Below are 20,027 nucleotides of genomic sequence, written 5' to 3'. Positions count from 1 at the left end.
TGAGATGGAAACATTCATACAAACACATTGATAATGAATACTATTATATGTGAAATTCTATTAATGGTTTAGGATAGAAGAAGGTAAGCTGGCATACAAAATGATGAAACGAAGTCATTCCTAATAAATAATGCAAGCAAGTACTCTTGCAGTGTCTGATATGAGTATTATTTTCAGCCCAGCAGCCATCTTTAAAAGATGAATAATATGCTCAACAAAACAATTTTCCATTTTAAAATATGGGACATTTGCAAAGGCAGTGGAAGAACATTTGACAAGGTGTGTATGCCTTTATCTCCCACTGAAAATACATTTCTTAGGTTTTTTAAAAAAGAATAAAATAAAAAATGAGGATAACTTTTTACAGTAATTTAGCAATTCACCATAAAATGCTGCCATTCCTTGAAATTGAATAGTAAAGACATATTGTGGCAAAAGAAGTCATCTTCATCATCAAATACTGTTGTGCTTTTTTCCCCTTTCAGCATTTGTAGCATTCAGAAAGAAAAACAATGTTACGTTCGAACAAACGGAATCCCTGCTACTTGTAGATAAGAAACAAATATCAGTTATAGCGTATTACCTACAAACATGAGACTGTATTTCATCATTTAATAATTATGTACAATTATCTCAATGTAACAAGCAATATTCTTTTCAGGAAACCTATCCCTAAGTATTTAATCATCAGCACAACTGTTACTGACTTGTATATCATATGCGTGGCTGAGAGTTGCATATTTTGTTGAGACCAAGTCTCAATTTCTCTTCTACATCAAGGGACCTGGGATGCAATTTTTTTATGGCTTTGGACTAGGCGAATAAAAAACAACAACAACTAAGCTTCCCCCCCCTTAGGTGTGAGCAAAAGATATTTTCCATCATATACAGTAGTTTTATGCAGGTATGGCAGTTTTTCACTTAGCTGCTGCACCAGACCCTTCCTAAAAGTAATCAGTTCTGAGGATAAGAGCAGTGGGTTTTGTCTTGTTTTTGATTGATATCTGGAAGTGCATTTGGTGGAAGAAAATTTTGTCCTACCCTATGTGCAAGTACTCTTAAATCCAATGCCAGGATTTCCCTTCTATGTGGATGAGCAATAAACTGAATTATAAAGGTCACCGGGAACTGCATGATATACAGTTGTTTTACTATTTTCTACTGTTGTTTTACTATTTTCTACTGTGTAGTAGCAATAAATCAGCTGGGGGACCTGAGCAATTCAGTATTGCAGCTCTCAACAATCCACACTGACATGGCCTCGTGAGAGCTGCTGGGGAATAATAATAATAATAATAATAATAATAATAATAATAATAATAATAATAATTTACTAGACTTGAATGCCGCCCCTCTCTGAAGACTTGTATCAGCAAAATCCTGAAGGATCACTGATTTCTACTTTGCACAACTACTGTTGTTACTGAGATAAGAGCTAGACCAGGGGTGTCAAACTCACACCGTCATGGTGGTGTCTCATGACAAATTAGGAAGTTTTCCCCTTTGCTAAATCAGGTGTGGGCGTGGTCAGTGCGTGACGCAACTGGCCCATGGACCGAGAGTTATCAGCCATGAGCTAGACTGATAGTTTGTCAATACAATGGGGGAATGTGAAAAGTGAGGAAACTGCTTTCATCTTTTTTGTAGAGTAGAAAGGAAATGTTTAAGACCAGATTTTATTATAGATATTTTTTTGTTTGCCTTCCTTGAAAATTTGCTGTGAGTTGGACATACAGTACTGTATTTATTTGTTCACATAAATATGATACTTTTATTTGTTCTTTCTTTTTGCCGATGGACTGAATGCCCAACCATAGATCATTGTAATTAATTTATGTTTTTAAAAGGGTGGTTTCAATTATAAGTGATATGTAAGAGGATTGGAATGAAAAAAATTTAATATTGCTCTTTGCTACAATAATTAACAAGCAAATATATATAAAAATTAATTTCTAAAAAACATGTTATGCATACTCACAAGAATTCTATTTTTCTTTCTCCTTTTTTCCGTATTGGCTTTGGTTCAACAATTTTCTCAAGACATTGAGTGGATCAAATATTTTACAGAATTACAGCATAATTTTTTCAAAAGAAAACAACAGATATACATCCATCATAGCTGAGTACTACAATCACTTTCTTATGATAAATGTTCTATACTTTAAAAGGAAGGAAACATTCCATTTTTTTCCCAGCTTAAAGTGGCTTGCTTTGCAATAATCATGAAACATGAACCTTGAATTAAGATATTTGCTACAGATGTGATTGATTGATTGATTGATTGAGTTATTATGTGACGCAAATATCCAAATCAAGCAAACGTTTTCTGTGTGAATATGTTGAGAGTTTTTTTATGTTAGACAATAGAGGATGGAAAATTTGCTAGTTAGTTATCTAGCTCAGTGGTTCTCAACCTGGGGGTCAGGACCCCTTTGGGGGTCGAATGACCATTTCATAGGGTTCACCTAAGACCATGGGAAAAGACAAATGCCAAAAAATAAATAGCTGACAATTTAAATTCAGCAGACAGGAAAGTCATAAATCCTGTATTTGTGCCTTAGAATTAATCACTGTTTAAATGAGGTGCTAGTTCTAACACTTGCTTTGTAATAAGAGCACATGGCATTTAGTAGCAGTATCTCTAAAGAATGAAAGAAGCATCTTTTATTTTACCACTATTATAAGAGCAATTCATAAATCTTCATTTTTCCCCTAAGCAGATGATCAGCTTTCAGTAACAGCAGTTGAATTACTTTGCAAACATATTTGAAATAACATTTAAAAAACTATAATTTTCAGTAGCAGATGGTTTTGAAAGTTGAACAGACTTGGTATGAGAAACAGATTACAATATTTCAATGCATCTAAAGAAATACATGAATTTCTTTTTTCATCTATAAGATAGCAAATTAAAATGTCCATGTCAACATCAGGATGATAAACACAAATGTTCATTTTTGACTGTTAGATCTTTAACTCAGAAATGATGTTAGTTCCCAAGAATTTTGAGTAGATGTTATGAGGAAAATCATGATTTAATTGAAATTACTGACCAAGCTGGTGTTTTAAAACTAAGGCTAACATTTTATTTAACCTTAATTTTTTATTGTTACTCAATTATCTGAATAAAGGCAGAACCTATTTGGGGGACATAAACAAACAAACCAAGAAAACCTGGAATAATAAAACAACATATCTAAAAAAGTATTAGCTAGCATTTCCTATTCATTAATGGGAATATCTAACTGTGAAAGAAGATAAACAAATAAAAGAGCTTTATGGAACAAAATATAAGTAATTGAAATAGATCATGTGGATTGCCATGCAATTAAGTCAAATCTTATGCAAAAATAAAAATTTGATTTTCATGAAGAACTAATAAATACTTTGAGACTTAATGACCAGACATTGGCTACTTTAGAAAGGACATTTAGCCCCAGTATATAAATTAATAAAATATGGATCTGAAGATATATAATTTACTAGAAAAAGAAAGTCTTAAGAGGAACTTTAAAAACATTTTTTAAAAACAGATAATCTCCTGTGCTTAATATTTGGTCCAAAGAGCAAAAATATAAATTTGCAATTGTGGAACTGTATTTAGGAGAAGTAAAATTCATGAGCTGCACAGTACATTTTTTCCACTGAAAGCTGTTTTTGGTGCAAATAATAAAAATAAAAACTGTATTTCAAAAAGGTTCAGAGGAAATTTTGAGCTTTGTTTATCTGTACAAAAAAAAATCAGCAATAGATGTTTTTCCTCAGTGCTTAATGTGCTTTAAAAATCTTCTTTTATCTGGAAAAAAAAAGTATATGGATTGGCACTTTGCAAAGTCACGTGTGGGCCTTTAGTATCATGCATGTTTTAAAAATTCGATTGGTCACTCTCAGAAAATAACATTGGTGGAAGGCTGCAATCCTATGTGTTGTTTGCAAATGTGTCACTTGCCTATTGTCATTAGGGAAAATAGATAAAGTTGAACTATAATTCTAAAAAGACCTATTGAACCATAGAAGATATCTTCTCATTTGCATCATGTGGTTTATTATATTATTTGTTTAGATATATACCCCTTTTGTTTCTCCTAGACCAGTGATGACGAACCTATGGCACAGGTGCCACAGGTGGCACACGGAGCCATATCTGCTGGCACCCAAACTGTTGCCCTAGCTCAGCTCCAATGTGCAGTGTGTGTGCTGGAAAGCTGATTTTTGGCTCACAGAGGGCTCTGGGACGGTATTTTTGGCTTCCAGAGAGCCTGCAGGGGGGGTGGGGGATAGTGTTTTTACCCCCCCCCAGCTCCAGGGAAGCTTTTGGAGCCTGGAGAGACCAAAACACTAGCCTACCGGGCCCATCAGAAGTTGGGAAACAGGCCATTTCCACCCTCCAGAGGACTTCCAGAGAGCCTCCAGGGGACGGGGAAACTGTTTTCGCCTCCTTCCCAGGAATTGAATTATGGGTGTGGGCACTTATGTATGTGTGATAACACTCACCCACGCTCTTTCGGGCACCCAAGGAAAAAAAGATTCGCCATCACTGTCCCACACTTACACAGGGATCTGTGTTTACTTTACCCCATAAGAGAACACTGCATAGCTGTAAGCTGGACTGTTAGAAAATATGACTGGCCTAAGTGAGTTTTGCTAGCTGAGGGTACTTTTATTCCCCCCTCTGAATTCCTACAAGTTCCTAAAATTCCAATTGTGCTCCCTGGCCCTACAGAATAAGTGTAACTGAGAAATATGTACAGTTTTTTTTAAAGTAGCACAGTTAAAGTGTTGTTTAAATCTACTGAATTTTGTGATTCTAAAATGACTAATGTATTAAATCTTTATTAGCAGAATTAGTTATAGAAATATGGTGTGCGGGGGAAAGATTAGCTAGAGTGCTTGTGATGGGAGAGATATCATGAAGATGAACAATGGAGGTTTCAAATATATTCCATTTTCTGCATGTTAATTGGTATAATTACATGGGAATGGTGATAATTATGAGTGAACCTATCTGCATTCAGCATTCCTTGTGCAAAATTGAGGCATTCAGACATTTTGCTGAATAAGCACAATTACAGGTTCTACACATTTTAAAGCCCTATACCACAGTATATGGACCTCTGTGGCCATAGCATACTCTAAGCTAAACAAAAATAATCTGCATGACTTCTTTGCACAGTGTGAGAACCTCAATAATCTCCTCTGAAAGACACATTTTCTGAGTTTTCATATGTGATAATTCTTTCAATTGATTCATGGAATGATATTGGTACAGCATTCTGAAACTAAACTGGGGTGAAAAATGATGTGCAAATGACACACTACTGTTAAAGAAAACAGCAGACATACAATAGCAAGAAGTCTACAAATGGTAAGATTTTAACAATAGTGCAACATTACAATATTGTTAAAGTCTTAGGATAAAATAATCAGCTTTCATGTCATTTGGCACATTCTCATTCCCATAAAAATAACTGCATTTCTTGTAATGTTTTTTGTTTGCTTTCAATTTGGCAGGTATAACAAAAGTTTAATTCCTGGTCATTAAATCTTGCCCCCCTCCCCACTCTCAAGAAGCTGCAAGTGCATCCATGACATCTATGCAAATAAAAATAATTGAAGCTATGGTTCATTTCACAAAGAAATGAGAAAACACTGCAATTTTCTTAAACCAACAGTGTACTTGGATGGGGATTTAAAGAGAAAACAAGATAAGCAAGATGCTCTAAGAATAAGCTGCAATTCTGCAACATAAGTCTATACAAATCCTCCAGGCAGTGAACTTGAAGGAAGTATTTGCCCCAAGAAACCTGGTTTTGTTTTTTTGCTTTACAAATCCTTGATAACTGGAGATGTTCCAGCAAATCCAATTTATTTACAAAATGTGCATTTTGCAGACTCAAAGCACCTTATTTCACACTATTATTAACATATGAATCAACATTTCATCCTTTCATGTGCAAATTCAGAAATTCAAAAGGAAAAGGAAAAGTTAATTAAAATTATCTACAACCATAAATGAAAGTATTAACAGTGTTAAGCATTGCAGAAGATCATCTCTGAAAAGAGCATTTTCTTTTACTCAGTTCTTGTTGCATTTTTCCTGATTTACCTTTTTCTTTTGTTAGAAAAAAAAGTTTGCTTTTAAATTAAATTGTCCTTAAACTAAGCAACTCTTCATGCCATGCAAAAATATTTCATTTACTTTCGAGGCTTCCCTTTTTTAATTCATAGGCATTGCTAATTCCAGTTTTAAGAAATAAGTTTTGTCATTATTGCTGTCCTAATTAGTCACATGCTGGTTTCTCTGGTGGGACAGTAACCAGGATCACTAGGGTTTGTATGGATTTCTGGGGGAAACAAATGGTTTTCCATTTTGTGACCTTCTTGATTATTGTCCCCTGTTATTTCCCTTCCAGCATGATAAATGTCTTGAGTGCAGTTATGACTCAAATGTTTGGGTGAAGAAGAACTAACTTCAGAGTCTTCTGTTACATAGTTCCCATCCTTAAGTTTATCCCCCAAGCAGTTTGCCTTGATATCCAACTGCCTGTTGTATTTTATGCCAGGGATTTCCAAGAAGTCATCTTCTTCACCAGTGTCTATTTCAGTGAAACTTCTCTCTTTGGAAGGGAAAGAAAAATGTTTCTGCTTGGGGAACAAAGGGCATGCTTGCTTAGAAGCTCCAGAAGAATCGGCACCCAGAAGGGGTCTTTCTCCCTGGGGTGAATTCTCTTCTAAGAGGATAGTGCTGATATGTTGAGGGGTATATTGTATGAAGTCTCCTGTTGCCAACACTGGCAATGGCCTTGTGGTGCTTGGTGGGGTTTGTGGAGCACCACCTCTATTTTCCTTAAAATTAACTTTAAGCGACCTTGATTTTAAAGGATTGCTTCCTCTGAAAGAACTTTTGGGACTCTCCGTGGCATTGTCAAAGTGAAAGTGACCATGAAGGAGAGGATGAGGACAGCTCTCAGAGCTCATTGTTGTATTGATTGAGGAGTAATCAAAGCAGGTATCCCTGGGAGCAAACATTTTATCTTTCATAAATGGTAAAAGCTGGGAATCTTTTGCTGTTTGGTCTTCTAAGTGAGCAAACTCAATAGGAAATCTTAGTTGCAGATGGGAACTGGAGTATGGAGGAAGAGGTGACCGTTCTGTCTCTGTGAAATCAGTGGCACAGCTGGCAAAGCTATCAATGCTAGAAGTGCTTCTCATATCAGTGATGACTTCTTTGGGTCCTGTTACAGATACGTCTCCTTGTCCAGTAACCTCTTCCATTTCTATCTCCTCCTCATAGAGGGGAGCATTCACTGAAGGGCCTTGGTAGGTGGAATTCAGATTAGGCTGAGACTGAGTTTTAGTAATTTCATTATATAACATTTCAAGTTTCTGAGCACTCAAGTGTTGAGGGCTGGAGGTTGTTGCTGCATTGTTTAGCTGTTCATGTGAATCTTGCTGGCTCACTTCCTGGTATTGGTTCTCCAAGGATTTATTAGAACTTGTCTCAGACATTGTCCTTCTGGCCCATTTCCAATGACTTGGAGACAAGTGGTTGTCATCAGGAGTTTCCTTTGAATTGGCTGCTTCCTCAGTTTTGTCAGTATCAACAGCTACATCAATCAGTTCCATACTGCGAGCAAAGGCATCTTTTAAATTCATGGAGATGATGCTTCCATTTCTCTTTGCTCGTTCAAGCGCCTCCCTTCTTTTAATGGCTTTCTCCTGCCGCTTTTGCTCCTTGTAGAACTCTGAGAAATTGTTTACTATGATGGGAATGGGTAGGGCTATTACCAGCACTCCAGCAATGCAGCACAACCCACCAACTATTTTACCTAATAAAGTTTTGGGATAAATGTCACCATAACCTACTGTGGTCATGGTGATGGTAGCCCACCAGAACGATGCAGGAATACTTGTAAACTTTGTAGCATCTTCATCTTTTTCAGCAAAAAACACAAGACTGGAAAATATCATAATTCCCATAGCTAAAAACAGTATCAACAAACCCAGTTCATTATAACTCCTTCGTAAGGTAAATCCTAAAGACTGAAGTCCAGTTGAATGTCTAGCAAGTTTAAGGATCCGCAGTATCCTCATGATACGGAATATTTGAACTACACGGCGTACATTTTGAAACTGCAGCACACTTCTGTTGGACTCTGTGAGGAAAATGGTGACATAGTAGGGCAAAATGGCTAGCAAATCAATCACATTTAATGGACCTTTGAAGAACTTCCACTTGTTTGGAGACGACAGAAAACGCAAAAGGTATTCCATGGTGAACCATGCTATACACACTGCTTCAACATGTGCTAGCTGAGGATTGTCATTTAGATGTCCAAATTCATCAATTACTTGAAGCTCAGGTAGAGTGTTGAGTGACAAAGCAATGGTGGATAGTACAATGAACAATATGGATACAATGGCCAAAATCTGTTAAAAAGAAAGATAAATAAGAAAACGGTGGTTAACAGATTGCAAAGAATGCTTATATTTTAACCAAAGTAATAGCACAATAACAGAGTTACAGACCATCTCAAAGGTGCTTTTCAGGAGACAATTAGACTTTCTTTTTTATTTTATTTTAAAGACGTTTTGCTTCTTACCCAAGCAGCTTTTTAAAAACTTTGACAGGATAGTGTAAAAACCTGTCAGAGCTGAAGAAGCTACTTGGATGAGAAGTGAAATGTCTGCAAAAGACAATCCAGTTGCCTCCTGAAAAAGCACCTTTGGGACAATCGTGATCTAGATGATTGAGAATCTCTACAGAATTACAGGTCGTTGTTCTTGACTCATTGCAATTAGATATGCTTCTCTATTGCCAATACCCCTAACTAGTTCATTTGAAGTGCTAGTCCACAATAATAGTTTCACTGAAAAGCTTACTAATGCTACAATGCTATTCTAAATAATTCCAATCGTCAACATATTTGGGAATAAGATCCATTAATTCAACTCAACTCATTTCAAAAGCTTAATTAAATTATACAGTTCAGAATTCTTCTTCAATCTTTCCAAAAATAGTACATTAGACTAGAACTTCCAGTTCCTAACCAGATAAGATATTTTTTCCTATTGTTATCCTAAATTGTAATGTTTGATGTAACACAAAAATTAAATGGAATTTGTTCCTGTTAAATGCATATTGAACATATTTTTAATTACAAACATTCTAACTAAAGCCTTATATTTTAAAAACAAGTAGAGAGCCAGTTTTGGGAAAACTAGAAGCTTGTTTCATGTACTTGGCTACATTGGCCAGAAATGGAAGTACAGTATATGATTTAATGAACATCACTTTAATGAAGGCTGGCTATGAGTCATTCTGAATTCTGCATCATTCTAATATAATCTCAGTAGGTATATTAAAAGATATGACCTTTTAATGTACAAAATTGCCACACAGCGAAATTAACAGAATAATTATTATTTTAGTGCTGGACTGACTGTTTAAGGAACTGCTATCAAATGTTGTAGGCTGTGTGTCTAATTTTAGATTTTTTTTACTTAACATGACAAGTAATGACAAAAATGTAAGATGCAAAGTTCAGTACAGTATTAATGCTGAAAAGAAAAACACACAAATATGTGATTGAGCTGTCCACAATTGTAGTGCTGAATATTCCCCATGGACTTCATATTAGTACTTAGTGGTACTTACAATGTAGCAATTACTGTATGTGATTTTATGAAGTCATGTTTTTAATAACTTCATTAAAAACTACATCAACATACTTGTTCCAAAGATAAGAGTTATGAATGAGTTTTCTCCAGGTAAAATACGAAAATAGGCTCAGATGTACGCAACATACGGTATATATAGATTGCAACATTATGTGTTACTTAATAACATAAAAGAATATTAACAAGTTAGGATTTTTTACATTCTTTTACTTTAACGTAAAATAAAATTGTGCTAAATTAGACTATTATTCATTTATTCCAGGTAAGGCTATCGCATCCATATTAATGTTGTATCTTCTAGGGAGGTGCCATGGTCTCTCATCCCCAGTGAAGGGGAAGGCAAACTATGTTACCATGCTGGTTTGATCTCCCCTACAAAATGGGAATATATTTGTAATCAATGAATGTATAAATAGACAAATCCTATAGAACTCTTTAATAAAACAGATTAATTACCAAATAAAAACTTCAAGGTCACCTAACCTTCATCACAGTTCACTAAGTGCTGAAACTTTTGGAGATCTGCACACACACACACATAGAATTTTATGGAAATTTAGGAATAATTATTCTAAGAAACTTATTGAGTATTTTGTAAAATAACCATATTTTGAAGAATAATTATTGTATTGCAGGTCAAATTTTTTTTTTTGCATCAACATATATTTTTAAATATGTTAAAAGTTAAAAACATATTGCATCTTATCCATTAAAAACACTGTCTTTCAAATATTGTTAATTGGGCCTTATTTTTATCAATTGAATCAAAAAATTTGCATGCTTCTAGTTTTACATTTTCGATGTAGTTTAAGGCATCATAAACCAAAGTTCTTTTTTAAATCTCTAACTATTGTAAGGTTGACAAAATTAAAATAATATAACATGAACACAAAAGTGGAACTTCTCCCATAATAATAGCTATCATTATCTGTCAGCAGGTTTTCTTGTTCAACAATATATTGCATATACGTTATTTTTCAGATTTATGGCTGCTTTCTTAGTTGCCTGGCAATACTAAGGCTGATTTCAAAGACTCATTCCACTATAAAAAGCCTCAATTCTATGTATATATACAGAAGAATTAAGACCATATGATTCATTCAAAGGTAGGATTGAACAGATTGAATATCTGTATATTTGCAGTGGTAAACCTTTACAAAATCATCAATAATTAGTTTCTAAAACTATTGGTTATCAGCCATGGAAAATACTCTAGAACATTTGTGGGAGAAATCTTGTTGCATACAATGAAGTTCTTGTTAGCAAATGTGCCATGTGGTTTAAGTCTGGAATACAAAATATATGAAAACAACACAAATACCCATAGAAAACCAATATATTAGAACAGTATTGCCATTTTCATATTGCACTTTTGGAAAATAATGGAATCTTCTTCCAGTATTATTTGTTACCATCTCACACAAAAATTATTTGTAGAATTCTCATAAATTATTTTCAAGAAAGTTTTTCTCATTTTAACCAGAAGATGTCTCTACTATACCATCCTGGTATTCATGACAGCAGCTGCCTGGGAAAGATAGAAATTATAATAATGCATCTCTTTCTCACTTTTCCCTAGGAAAAAATGTTTTTCCTTAAAAAAAAAGCCTTTCTAACAATACTTACATCCTTGCCTTTGCTCAAAAGGTTTTTTGTTGAATTCTGTGCCAGAGTCCCACATCTCTAATAATTTAAAGAAACATCTCTTACTGTCTCCCATCCCCTATAAATGTAAATATTCCATGAGTAATTGCAGATGACACTGAGCTGCCAGGAATAGCCAACACTCCAGAAGACAAGCTCAGGATCCAAAAAGATCTTAACAGACTTAAAAAATGGGTCGAATCAAAAAACATTACATTTAATGTGGAGAAAAGCAAGATTTTACACCTAGGTAGGAAAAACCAAAGATATAAGAACAGATTATACGAAACCTGGCTCAAAAACAGTAATTATGAGAGGGATTCTTGGATTCCTAATGGAAGGTTACTTAAGTATTAGCCAGCAATGTGTGGCAACAGCCATAAAAGCTACTATAATCCTTGGTTGCATAAACAGAGGCATGGAATCAAAATCATGTGAAATATTAGTACTACTTTATAAATCCTAAGTAAGACCACATTTGGAATCCTGCATCCAGTTTTGGTCACCACATTATAAAAAAGTTGTTGAGACTTGGGAAAAAGTGCAAAAAAAGAGCAACTAAGATGATCAAGGATCTATCCGAAATGGTACTGCTTGAGGAAGGGGTTGGACTAGGAGACCTCCAAGGCCCCTTCCAACTTTATTCTGATTGAAGTGACTACAAAGGAAAATGTAGTATGAATAATTTCACACTCCAACATCACGTTGGAGAATAATATGCTTTAGCCTGAACTTAAAGGACTAAGCTGCTATTTTGGGGTTTGGCAGAAGATACTGGTGGGGGAGGATATAATATCTGAAAATCGCCATGTTATGTATTACATTTTTCCAACTTTGCTTCCAGGTATATTAGAACTGAAAGCTCTCAAAACTCTTTGATTACTGGCAGGAGGCAAAGAAAAATGTAAAGCATGATGAAATGAATGAGTATCATCTAATAAAGCATTGCTAGCTTAAAATTACCTTGAGATACAGATAGTACAGTACTTGTACTTGGGTCTCATTTGTAACCATGATGGCAAAGTGGTTAGAATGCAGGATTGCATGAAAACACTGCCCATAGTTGATCCTGACAGAGGCTCAAGGTCGACTCAGCCCTCCGTCATTCCGAGGTTGGTAAAATGAGGTCTCAGATTGTTGGGGGCAATATGCTAATATTGTAAACTGTCCAACTGTCCTATAAAGCAGGGGTCCCCAACCACCGGGCCGCGGACCAGTACCGGGCCGCGGGGCATGTTGCACCGGTTCGTGGAGTCAGCAGCTGCCGGCCCTCATGCCGCCACCCCCTCCCTCCAGCGCTTCGCCTCCCGCCGGGCAAGAGGCCTCGGGAGGCAGGTTCTGCCGGACACAGGACGATGGATGGGACAGAGGGGCGGGAAGGACCGAGAGGCTCAAGCCTCTTTTGGCTTCTGCCACGGGGCGCTTTTGCGTTTTTGGCTGGGGGGAGGCAGGAGGGCCAGCCTGACCCCCTCTCTCCAGCGCTTAGTTCCCGCTGGGCAACAGAGCTTGGGAGGCAGGTTCTGCCGGCCACAGGACGATGGCGGGAAAGAGGGGCGGGGAGGACCAGCACCCCCATGCTTAATCCCACCCCCAACCACGCCCCTTTCCGCCCCCACTGGGCCATAGAAAAATTGTCTTGCTGAAACTGGTCCCTGGTGGAAAAAACGTTGGGGACCACTGCTATAAAGGACTAGGGGGTGCTATATAAATCCAAGTACTATTTCTATTATTCTGAAACAAAAGCTCTAAAACCCTCTAAATAATTTTCCATATTCATTAACTCCCTTCCAGGACAGTCAAAGTATCTCACCTTTTTCCTGGTCTTTTTGTCACCCTTTCACTTTTATTCATTTCTTCTAATATCCCTTCATCTCTACTATCATGGGGGGGGGGGGGGCAAACTAACTTTGGGACATCTATGGAAGGCATGATGAATCCAGGAAAGACATCTCAGTGAAAGGGGTGAAACAAATGGATTAAGAGTCCAGTTAAATTAGGAATATTTTCTTTTATATTAAGATTTTGGAATTAATATAAATAAGTAATAGTTTGTGAGATTATTAAAATTATTTTAGCTATTTTGGCTCATAACAAAGATATGCATATTAATGATTTTAGAAACTAGACTCTAGATAGAACTAAAGAATCTAAGTAGAAGGGGAAAAAACAGAAACTTCTTTTTAAGAGTCAGTTACTGTACAAGGGGCTTACAAAATGATATATAATGTCATAACTTTGCAAGTATTAAAGAACATCTTTTGAGAATGGACTCAGAAATTGATAACTACCATTATTGTGTCAGCAACGATGTCTGATTCTATGGATAGATTACATCCAAAACATGTTAATGAAAAAATGACAGATGAGAAGCAAATTTTGTTTGACATGAGAAGAAAAAAGATTCTAAACTGGAATTACATATGACAGGACAAGAGAATGATTTGGAAAAAGAACATTTTGTTGGATATTTTGGCTGAAATATTGAGCTAAATATGGTGACTGTTAGAAATGAAGGAAGGAATATAAAGTTGGTTTATTTTTTTCAAGGTTAAACTAAGTCATTATCTATAAAGTTCTGATAAAAAAATTACAGACATTTGATGATATCAGGATTAAAAATTTGATGTTTTATAAATTTGCTTGTAGTCAAAGAATGAGATAAGAGATGAAGATATATCTGCAACTTTAGGGGGGAGGTACTAATTTGTAAACTTATAATGAAGGTGGGAATCAACGTTTTCCATTTTAACACATTATTACTTCTGTTTTTTTCTTTTTGTTTTTTTTCTTACATTGTTTATTCTTATAAACAATGTCTAGTCTTTTCTTATTTGTTAAATTTGGTATGTATTAGTTTTTACTATTGTAATAAAAATATTTAATAAAAAACATAAACCAAAGAAAACAAGCTTAAGCAACTTGCATTTCTATTGCTATCCTGATTCCCTGTAAAATTCCTTCCTTCCTTCCTTCCTTCCTTCCTTCCTTCCTTCCTTCCTTCCTTCCTTCCTTCCTTCCTTCCTTCCCCTATTTTCTGAGATAATAGCCTGACAGACAGTTGTTGGCTGACTTCTCTGCATCATTATAATAGGCTTTTTTTACATATGACTTTGGTTCTTTATGGTTTATAACCATAAAATATAATAACGAACTATGACTGCGCCCTTTCATTTTGACACCTGTTTTTATGCTGTTGAGTTTCATTTACATTTTTCTACTTCTTATCATTATACCAGTAGGCACAAAAACCCTCTCCTTAGACTAAACCAGTAGTTTTAAACTCGATTTCTTGAGGGCCACATCAGGGTTGTGTTTGACTTTGGAGGGGCCAGGAGAGTGTGACCAGGAGATATGGCCTATTTGATATCACTTGGGAACACCTGTAGTGGCCTGAGCATCCTGCTAGCAAAAACAGGCTTCTGAGCTCTGTTTTTGGCTGCTATGGCCTCTGGCAACCCTCTGCCACGCAAAAATGGAAGTTCATTTTTGCTAGCAGAGGCATCGTGAGCCAGTCCTTTGCTGTTCCTTTGGGACAGATCTAAGACCCCTTTGGGCCTGATCCTTAAGTTTGACATATGTTCTGGTTATAAGAATAATCTAGTATATACTTGTGGTTACCCCACACCTGAATATAATTGAATGTTTTTGCTTATTTGCAAAGGTAAAGGTATTTCTTCCATTTGTGTCCAACTCTAGGGTATGGTGCTCATTTCTATTTCTTGGCCAAAGGAGCCAGCACTGACTGAAGACTGCAGAGGTGGGTTCCTGCTACTAGTTGAGACAGGTTCTATAGAACCGGTAGGAACTTTCCCCCTCTCACCGAACTGGCAGTGATGGCTGGTTGGACATGCTCTCGAACCAGCTCTCTCAGTGCTGCTATCTTGATTTTTGCTTCTTTGCATGAGCAGAAGCTGGGGTTTTGCACCCACGCAGCATGTCAGGAAGTGAACCGGCAGCGAGATAAGCCAGAACCCATCCCTGGTCCTCTGGCCAGCATGACTCTATGTCAAAGGCGTACAGAACACCGCTATTTTCTCACCAAAGTGATACCCATTAATCTATTCGCATTTGCATATTTTCAAACTGCTAGGTGGGCAGGAGCTGGGCCAAAGAACATGAGTTCACCCTTGTTTATGCACTTGGCTTTTGAACCTCGGCTGTCAGCTTTCCAGCTGACAACTCAGTATCTTTGACTGCTGTGCATGGAAATAACCTGCATTGGACCTGAAATGACACTTCATAATGATAAAGCCCTTAATGGTAAACCCAGGTTTAAACATTCAAATAAATGAGGGGCAGGATGGTAAGTCCTTTAATTTACAAATTTTACTGGCTTGTAACATGCCCTCCCAAACGTTGCCAACACGGAGAAGTTATAATTGAAGCGGCCAATGGTGCAGGATTATGGAAGATGTAATCAGTTCGTGAACTACAACGTTGAGTATGCCACAGTGAAAGGCTACCAAAATTTTTACTAGCACACTGTGGGTGTGGCTTTTGCAGGCTGCCCTGCATTTTATTTCAAGATCTTTGTGTGCAAATTGCGTGCTCTGGGGTGGAGCCCCATTTTCGCTACCCCACTGCATTCCCTTCTGTCCGGGCAACAACCCACCCCTGTATGCCAGGTTCCCTATGCACACTCAATAGTTAGCTTCATTTTGCTACTTTTCTCCAACTAGCTTCTATTACTTTTAATATACATCACTTAAAAGTCTCAAATGTCCCTCGTCTTATATATTATGGCAGAAGCTTGGCTATCAATAAGTGTTTGTTCAAATTTATAAAATTTAAGATGTGTAGACTTCAAAAATTTCCGAGCCAGCATGTTACAAAAAACTCTGCTCAATGAGATCTATATCATTACAATGACACTTTACAACTGCAATGTATCCAGCAGTTATTTATATCAGAATAGAATTTAAGCTTCAGTGACTTCAATGGAATTTGTCCACAGGTAAGTCAATGAGGGAAAGCAAAATGATTTCAAAGAAAAATCTTTTAGTACATTGTCTTTTACAATCCAGTAAGTTTTTAATTAAAAAAAACATGCAGTCCTGAACTGTGAAAATAAATTCATCACATAAAACAATCAGTAGAAATGTCGATGAAATGAAAATGCTTAACAAAATTTTTATGGTAGGGCAAAGTCTATAGATTAGGAGAACTCAATTAAAATACACACGGTTTCTAAGCATTCTTGGTTTGGGGGTACCGGTAGTTCAGAGAACCAGTAGCGGGAGCAGCACAAGGCACATACGCTTTGTTTGCTCGAGTAAACCACATGTTTCCGAACTGTTGGGAAAGGTACGTAGATTTCACCACTGTCCAGAGTTTTATACGTATTCCAGAGTTTTATACGTATGAAAACAATGTCAGATTTTGAAAAGACGACTCTCTCTTTGCTTATACTATCGTTAGTGTTGTCTCCCACTGACAGTCCTTTAAAGGCTAAGCAACTGAGCTGTCTGGTTGGATCAGTGTGTGAACATCAATACAGCTCTATTTAAATCTAGGTATTTACAGTAGATGCAAAGCTGGGAAAAAAGCCTTGAAAATAGAATTTGCATTGCATAGATTTTAACAACAAAGAACTCTGTGAGGAAAATGAAACAGAATATAAAATGGTCCTTTAACTCAAAAGCTGAACACTGAATGCAAATGCAGGACTGGGCCCTTTTTTAAAAGAATGAATCACTGATACAGCATAAGAAAACTCTATTGGGAGCCAAGCAGTGGGTGGAACTAAGCTCAACTTCCCCCCTTTGTCTCTTCTTTCTCTTGCTTATCTATTTCTATGCCATCCGTTTTCTCTTTCTTCCTACTATTCCAATTTCTTTTTCCCCCTTCTTCCAATGTAGCTGTTATTGCTGCAATGTAATCCGCAGTCCTATTAAGGCTAAAGTAGAGCAGCTTTCAAAATGGTCCGTTTACAATTCAACCGGCTGCAGATAAGGCCAATCCATTTTTACAAAGCAACATTTGCAATTAGCTAAGTAGTCTTCATTCAAACGAATATGCCATTTCAAAGCTCTGTTCTGAATGGAGCACACTCTTAAATCTCTTGGCTCCCTTTGGAGCTTCAGCAAAAACACTACACGCCAATTCAAAAGTCTCAGTGGGATTGACTGAGTCACTAAGCAGGCCAAAGCCAAAAGACAATTGAAATTTGAGTATATGCTGCATGTCACTCATGGATTACACTTCATAAATGACAAAAGTATCTTATTAAATAGATACAGTAAGTAAACATGTGAACCATGTATAATAATAATAATAATAATAATAATAATAATAATAATTTATTGGATTTGTATGCTGCCCCTCTCCGCAGACTTGGGGCGGCTAACAACAATAATAAACACAACATGTACAATCCAATAATAAAAACAACAACTAAAAACCCCTATAATAAAACCAAACATACACACAAACATACCATGCATAACTTGTAATGGCCTAGGGGGAAGAGATATCTCAACTCCCCCATGCCTGGCGGTATAAATGAGTCTTGAGTAGTTTACAAAAGACAGGGAGGGTGGGGGCAGTTCTAATCTCCGGGGGTAGTTGGTTCCAGAGGGCCGGGGCCGCCACAGAGAAGGCTCTTCCCCTGGGGCCCGCCAACCGACATTGTTTAGTCGACAGGACCCGGAGAAGGCCAACTCTGTGGGACCTTATCGGTCGCTGGGATTCGTGCGGTAGCAGGGGGTTCCGGAGGTACTCTGGTCCATTGCCATGTAGGGCTTTAAAGGTCATGACCAACACTTAGTCCTATAAGATGACTATGAAGGTTTCTAAACTGTCATGTAATGTACATCTATGCACTATAGTCCAGATGTATGAGGGTTAGTCTGCACCGCAGGATTGTCCATCTTTCTAAATACTCTACTGTAACCTTTGATAACATGATAATTCTAGGCTATTGGGACTGATTTGCCCTAAGAGAAGACTTGATCAGGTGTGCTTCTTGCCTTCTCTGTTGTTTTTGTCCATTCCAGTTAATGACTAGTAGTACAGTATAAAGGAAAATATCTGGTCAAGTCCAATATCTTGAGATTTTATTTTAAATCTTATTATCTCAAATGAAAAGTTGCCTTCAGATTTACACTCATAGAACACTAAACAGGATATTATCTAGCCTTCCCTTTAAAGAAAAAGTTAGGAATAATTTATTATTTCAAATATTTGTATAGCCCACCAACTCCAGGCAGCTCCCAATTAAGAGTTAATATAGCATATGAAATCATATTGAAACTGTAAAACCGAACATATTAGAATATCATTGGTTATTGAAACGGATGTCCAAGTGCTGCCTCTATGTTGGTTGAGGCAGGCAGGGTTCCCTTAGGTCAAGGGAAAGGGAGGGTTTTGCCTTCTCCTTCTGCTCAAGATCCCCATGTACAATTGGTGGGCCACTGTGTGACACAGAATGCTGGACTCGATGGGTTTTGGCCTGATTCAGCATGGCTCTTCTTATGTTCTTAAATTCTTATTAAAAGATTAAAAACAACAAATATAAGTTCTGGCACCAACTCTGCTTTCTAACATGCTATTATCCAATCTTATCTCGGCACTTGGGGAGAAATCCAGATTTTCAAAGCTTTATGGAAGGCTAAGAGGGTAGGAGTCTGCCAAATTTCAGAGGGTAAGAACATAGGGCAGGGGTTGTTATGAAAACACACTCTTCCTAGCTTTTTATAAGAAGAATGTTTAGGGGAAGGGATTAGGGGTTTGCCTACTCTATCTGAACTGTATGATTGGTATATCCCTGTAGGAAAAGATGGTCCATAGATAACGTGACCTTGTGCCATGTAGTACTTTAAAGTTGATGACCAGATGATGATTTTCACTACAAAGAAACTGGAAACCAATACAGCTCAGCAATAAAGATGCTATATGGCCAAACCTTACTACTGTATATGAGCTTTCAGGACCAGTTGAAGTTTCCTAGTGGGTTTCAAAGACAGCCTTCTGTAAAGTAGGCTGTAAAATAGGCTGTAAAGTACATTGCAGTAATTCAAATTGAAGGTAACCACAGCATGAATGACCATAAGCAAGTCCTGATAAAGTTAAGATGAAATAATATATTGCATGATATCATTTACTTTGTGAGTAACAAGGCAAAAAAAAAATATCTCTGGAGAATCAAATCCAAAGTGGAGCTGTTATTCCCATTTTCATAATTTTTCTACAGAGCTGCAAAATTTAAAAGCACTTTACAATCAATATATTTAACCCCATTTTGTACACGTTACATACTCAGTTACTGATTGTTAATCCTGGTGTGCAGGGAAGAATTTCAGGGCAGGAAGTCAAAGGCTTTGGCAAAAACCCACAAATGAAGTCATTTTTCAAAGGAAAAAGACCCAGCAATAAATATGTCTTTTAAATAATTCATATATTTTTTTAGTAAATTGAAAATATAATTGAACCTGTAATGATTTTTAAAAAGATTTAAAATAGATAAGTGTTGGAGTATTATTATTTCTAACATATACCTTACATGAAGTGGCCCGAACTATTGCAATGGTAACAACAGAGATTATGGTCCTGTACAAAGTTAAGACTGCACACAGAATAGATCTTCAATGTTGGGAAAATTTGTTTTGCTTACTGAAGCCATCCCATTCATTTTCATATACTGTAGCCTATATTCTCTTGTGCCTGCCTGGTCTCTGCTTAGACATACCAAGTTATCCTGTCAA

General features: G+C 36.7%; 1 protein-coding gene across 1 annotated transcript in view; it reads right to left on the bottom strand.

The window, feature by feature from the left end:
- Window positions 1-6,113: 6,113 nt before the first annotated feature.
- KCNB2 (potassium voltage-gated channel subfamily B member 2) overlaps window positions 6,114-20,027 on the bottom strand; it is a 174,428-nt gene continuing 160,514 nt past the window's right edge. The window contains exon 2 of the mRNA XM_070747933.1: window positions 6,114-8,430. Within this exon, the coding sequence (XP_070604034.1) occupies window positions 6,286-8,430 (2,145 nt within the window). The 3' untranslated portion in view covers window positions 6,114-6,285. The remainder of the gene's footprint in view (window positions 8,431-20,027) is intronic.

Source organism: Erythrolamprus reginae, chromosome 3, assembly GCF_031021105.1.
Source record: "Erythrolamprus reginae isolate rEryReg1 chromosome 3, rEryReg1.hap1, whole genome shotgun sequence".
Lineage (NCBI taxonomy): Eukaryota > Metazoa > Chordata > Lepidosauria > Squamata > Dipsadidae > Erythrolamprus > Erythrolamprus reginae.
This window is presented reverse-complemented; position numbering and strand designations above follow the sequence as displayed.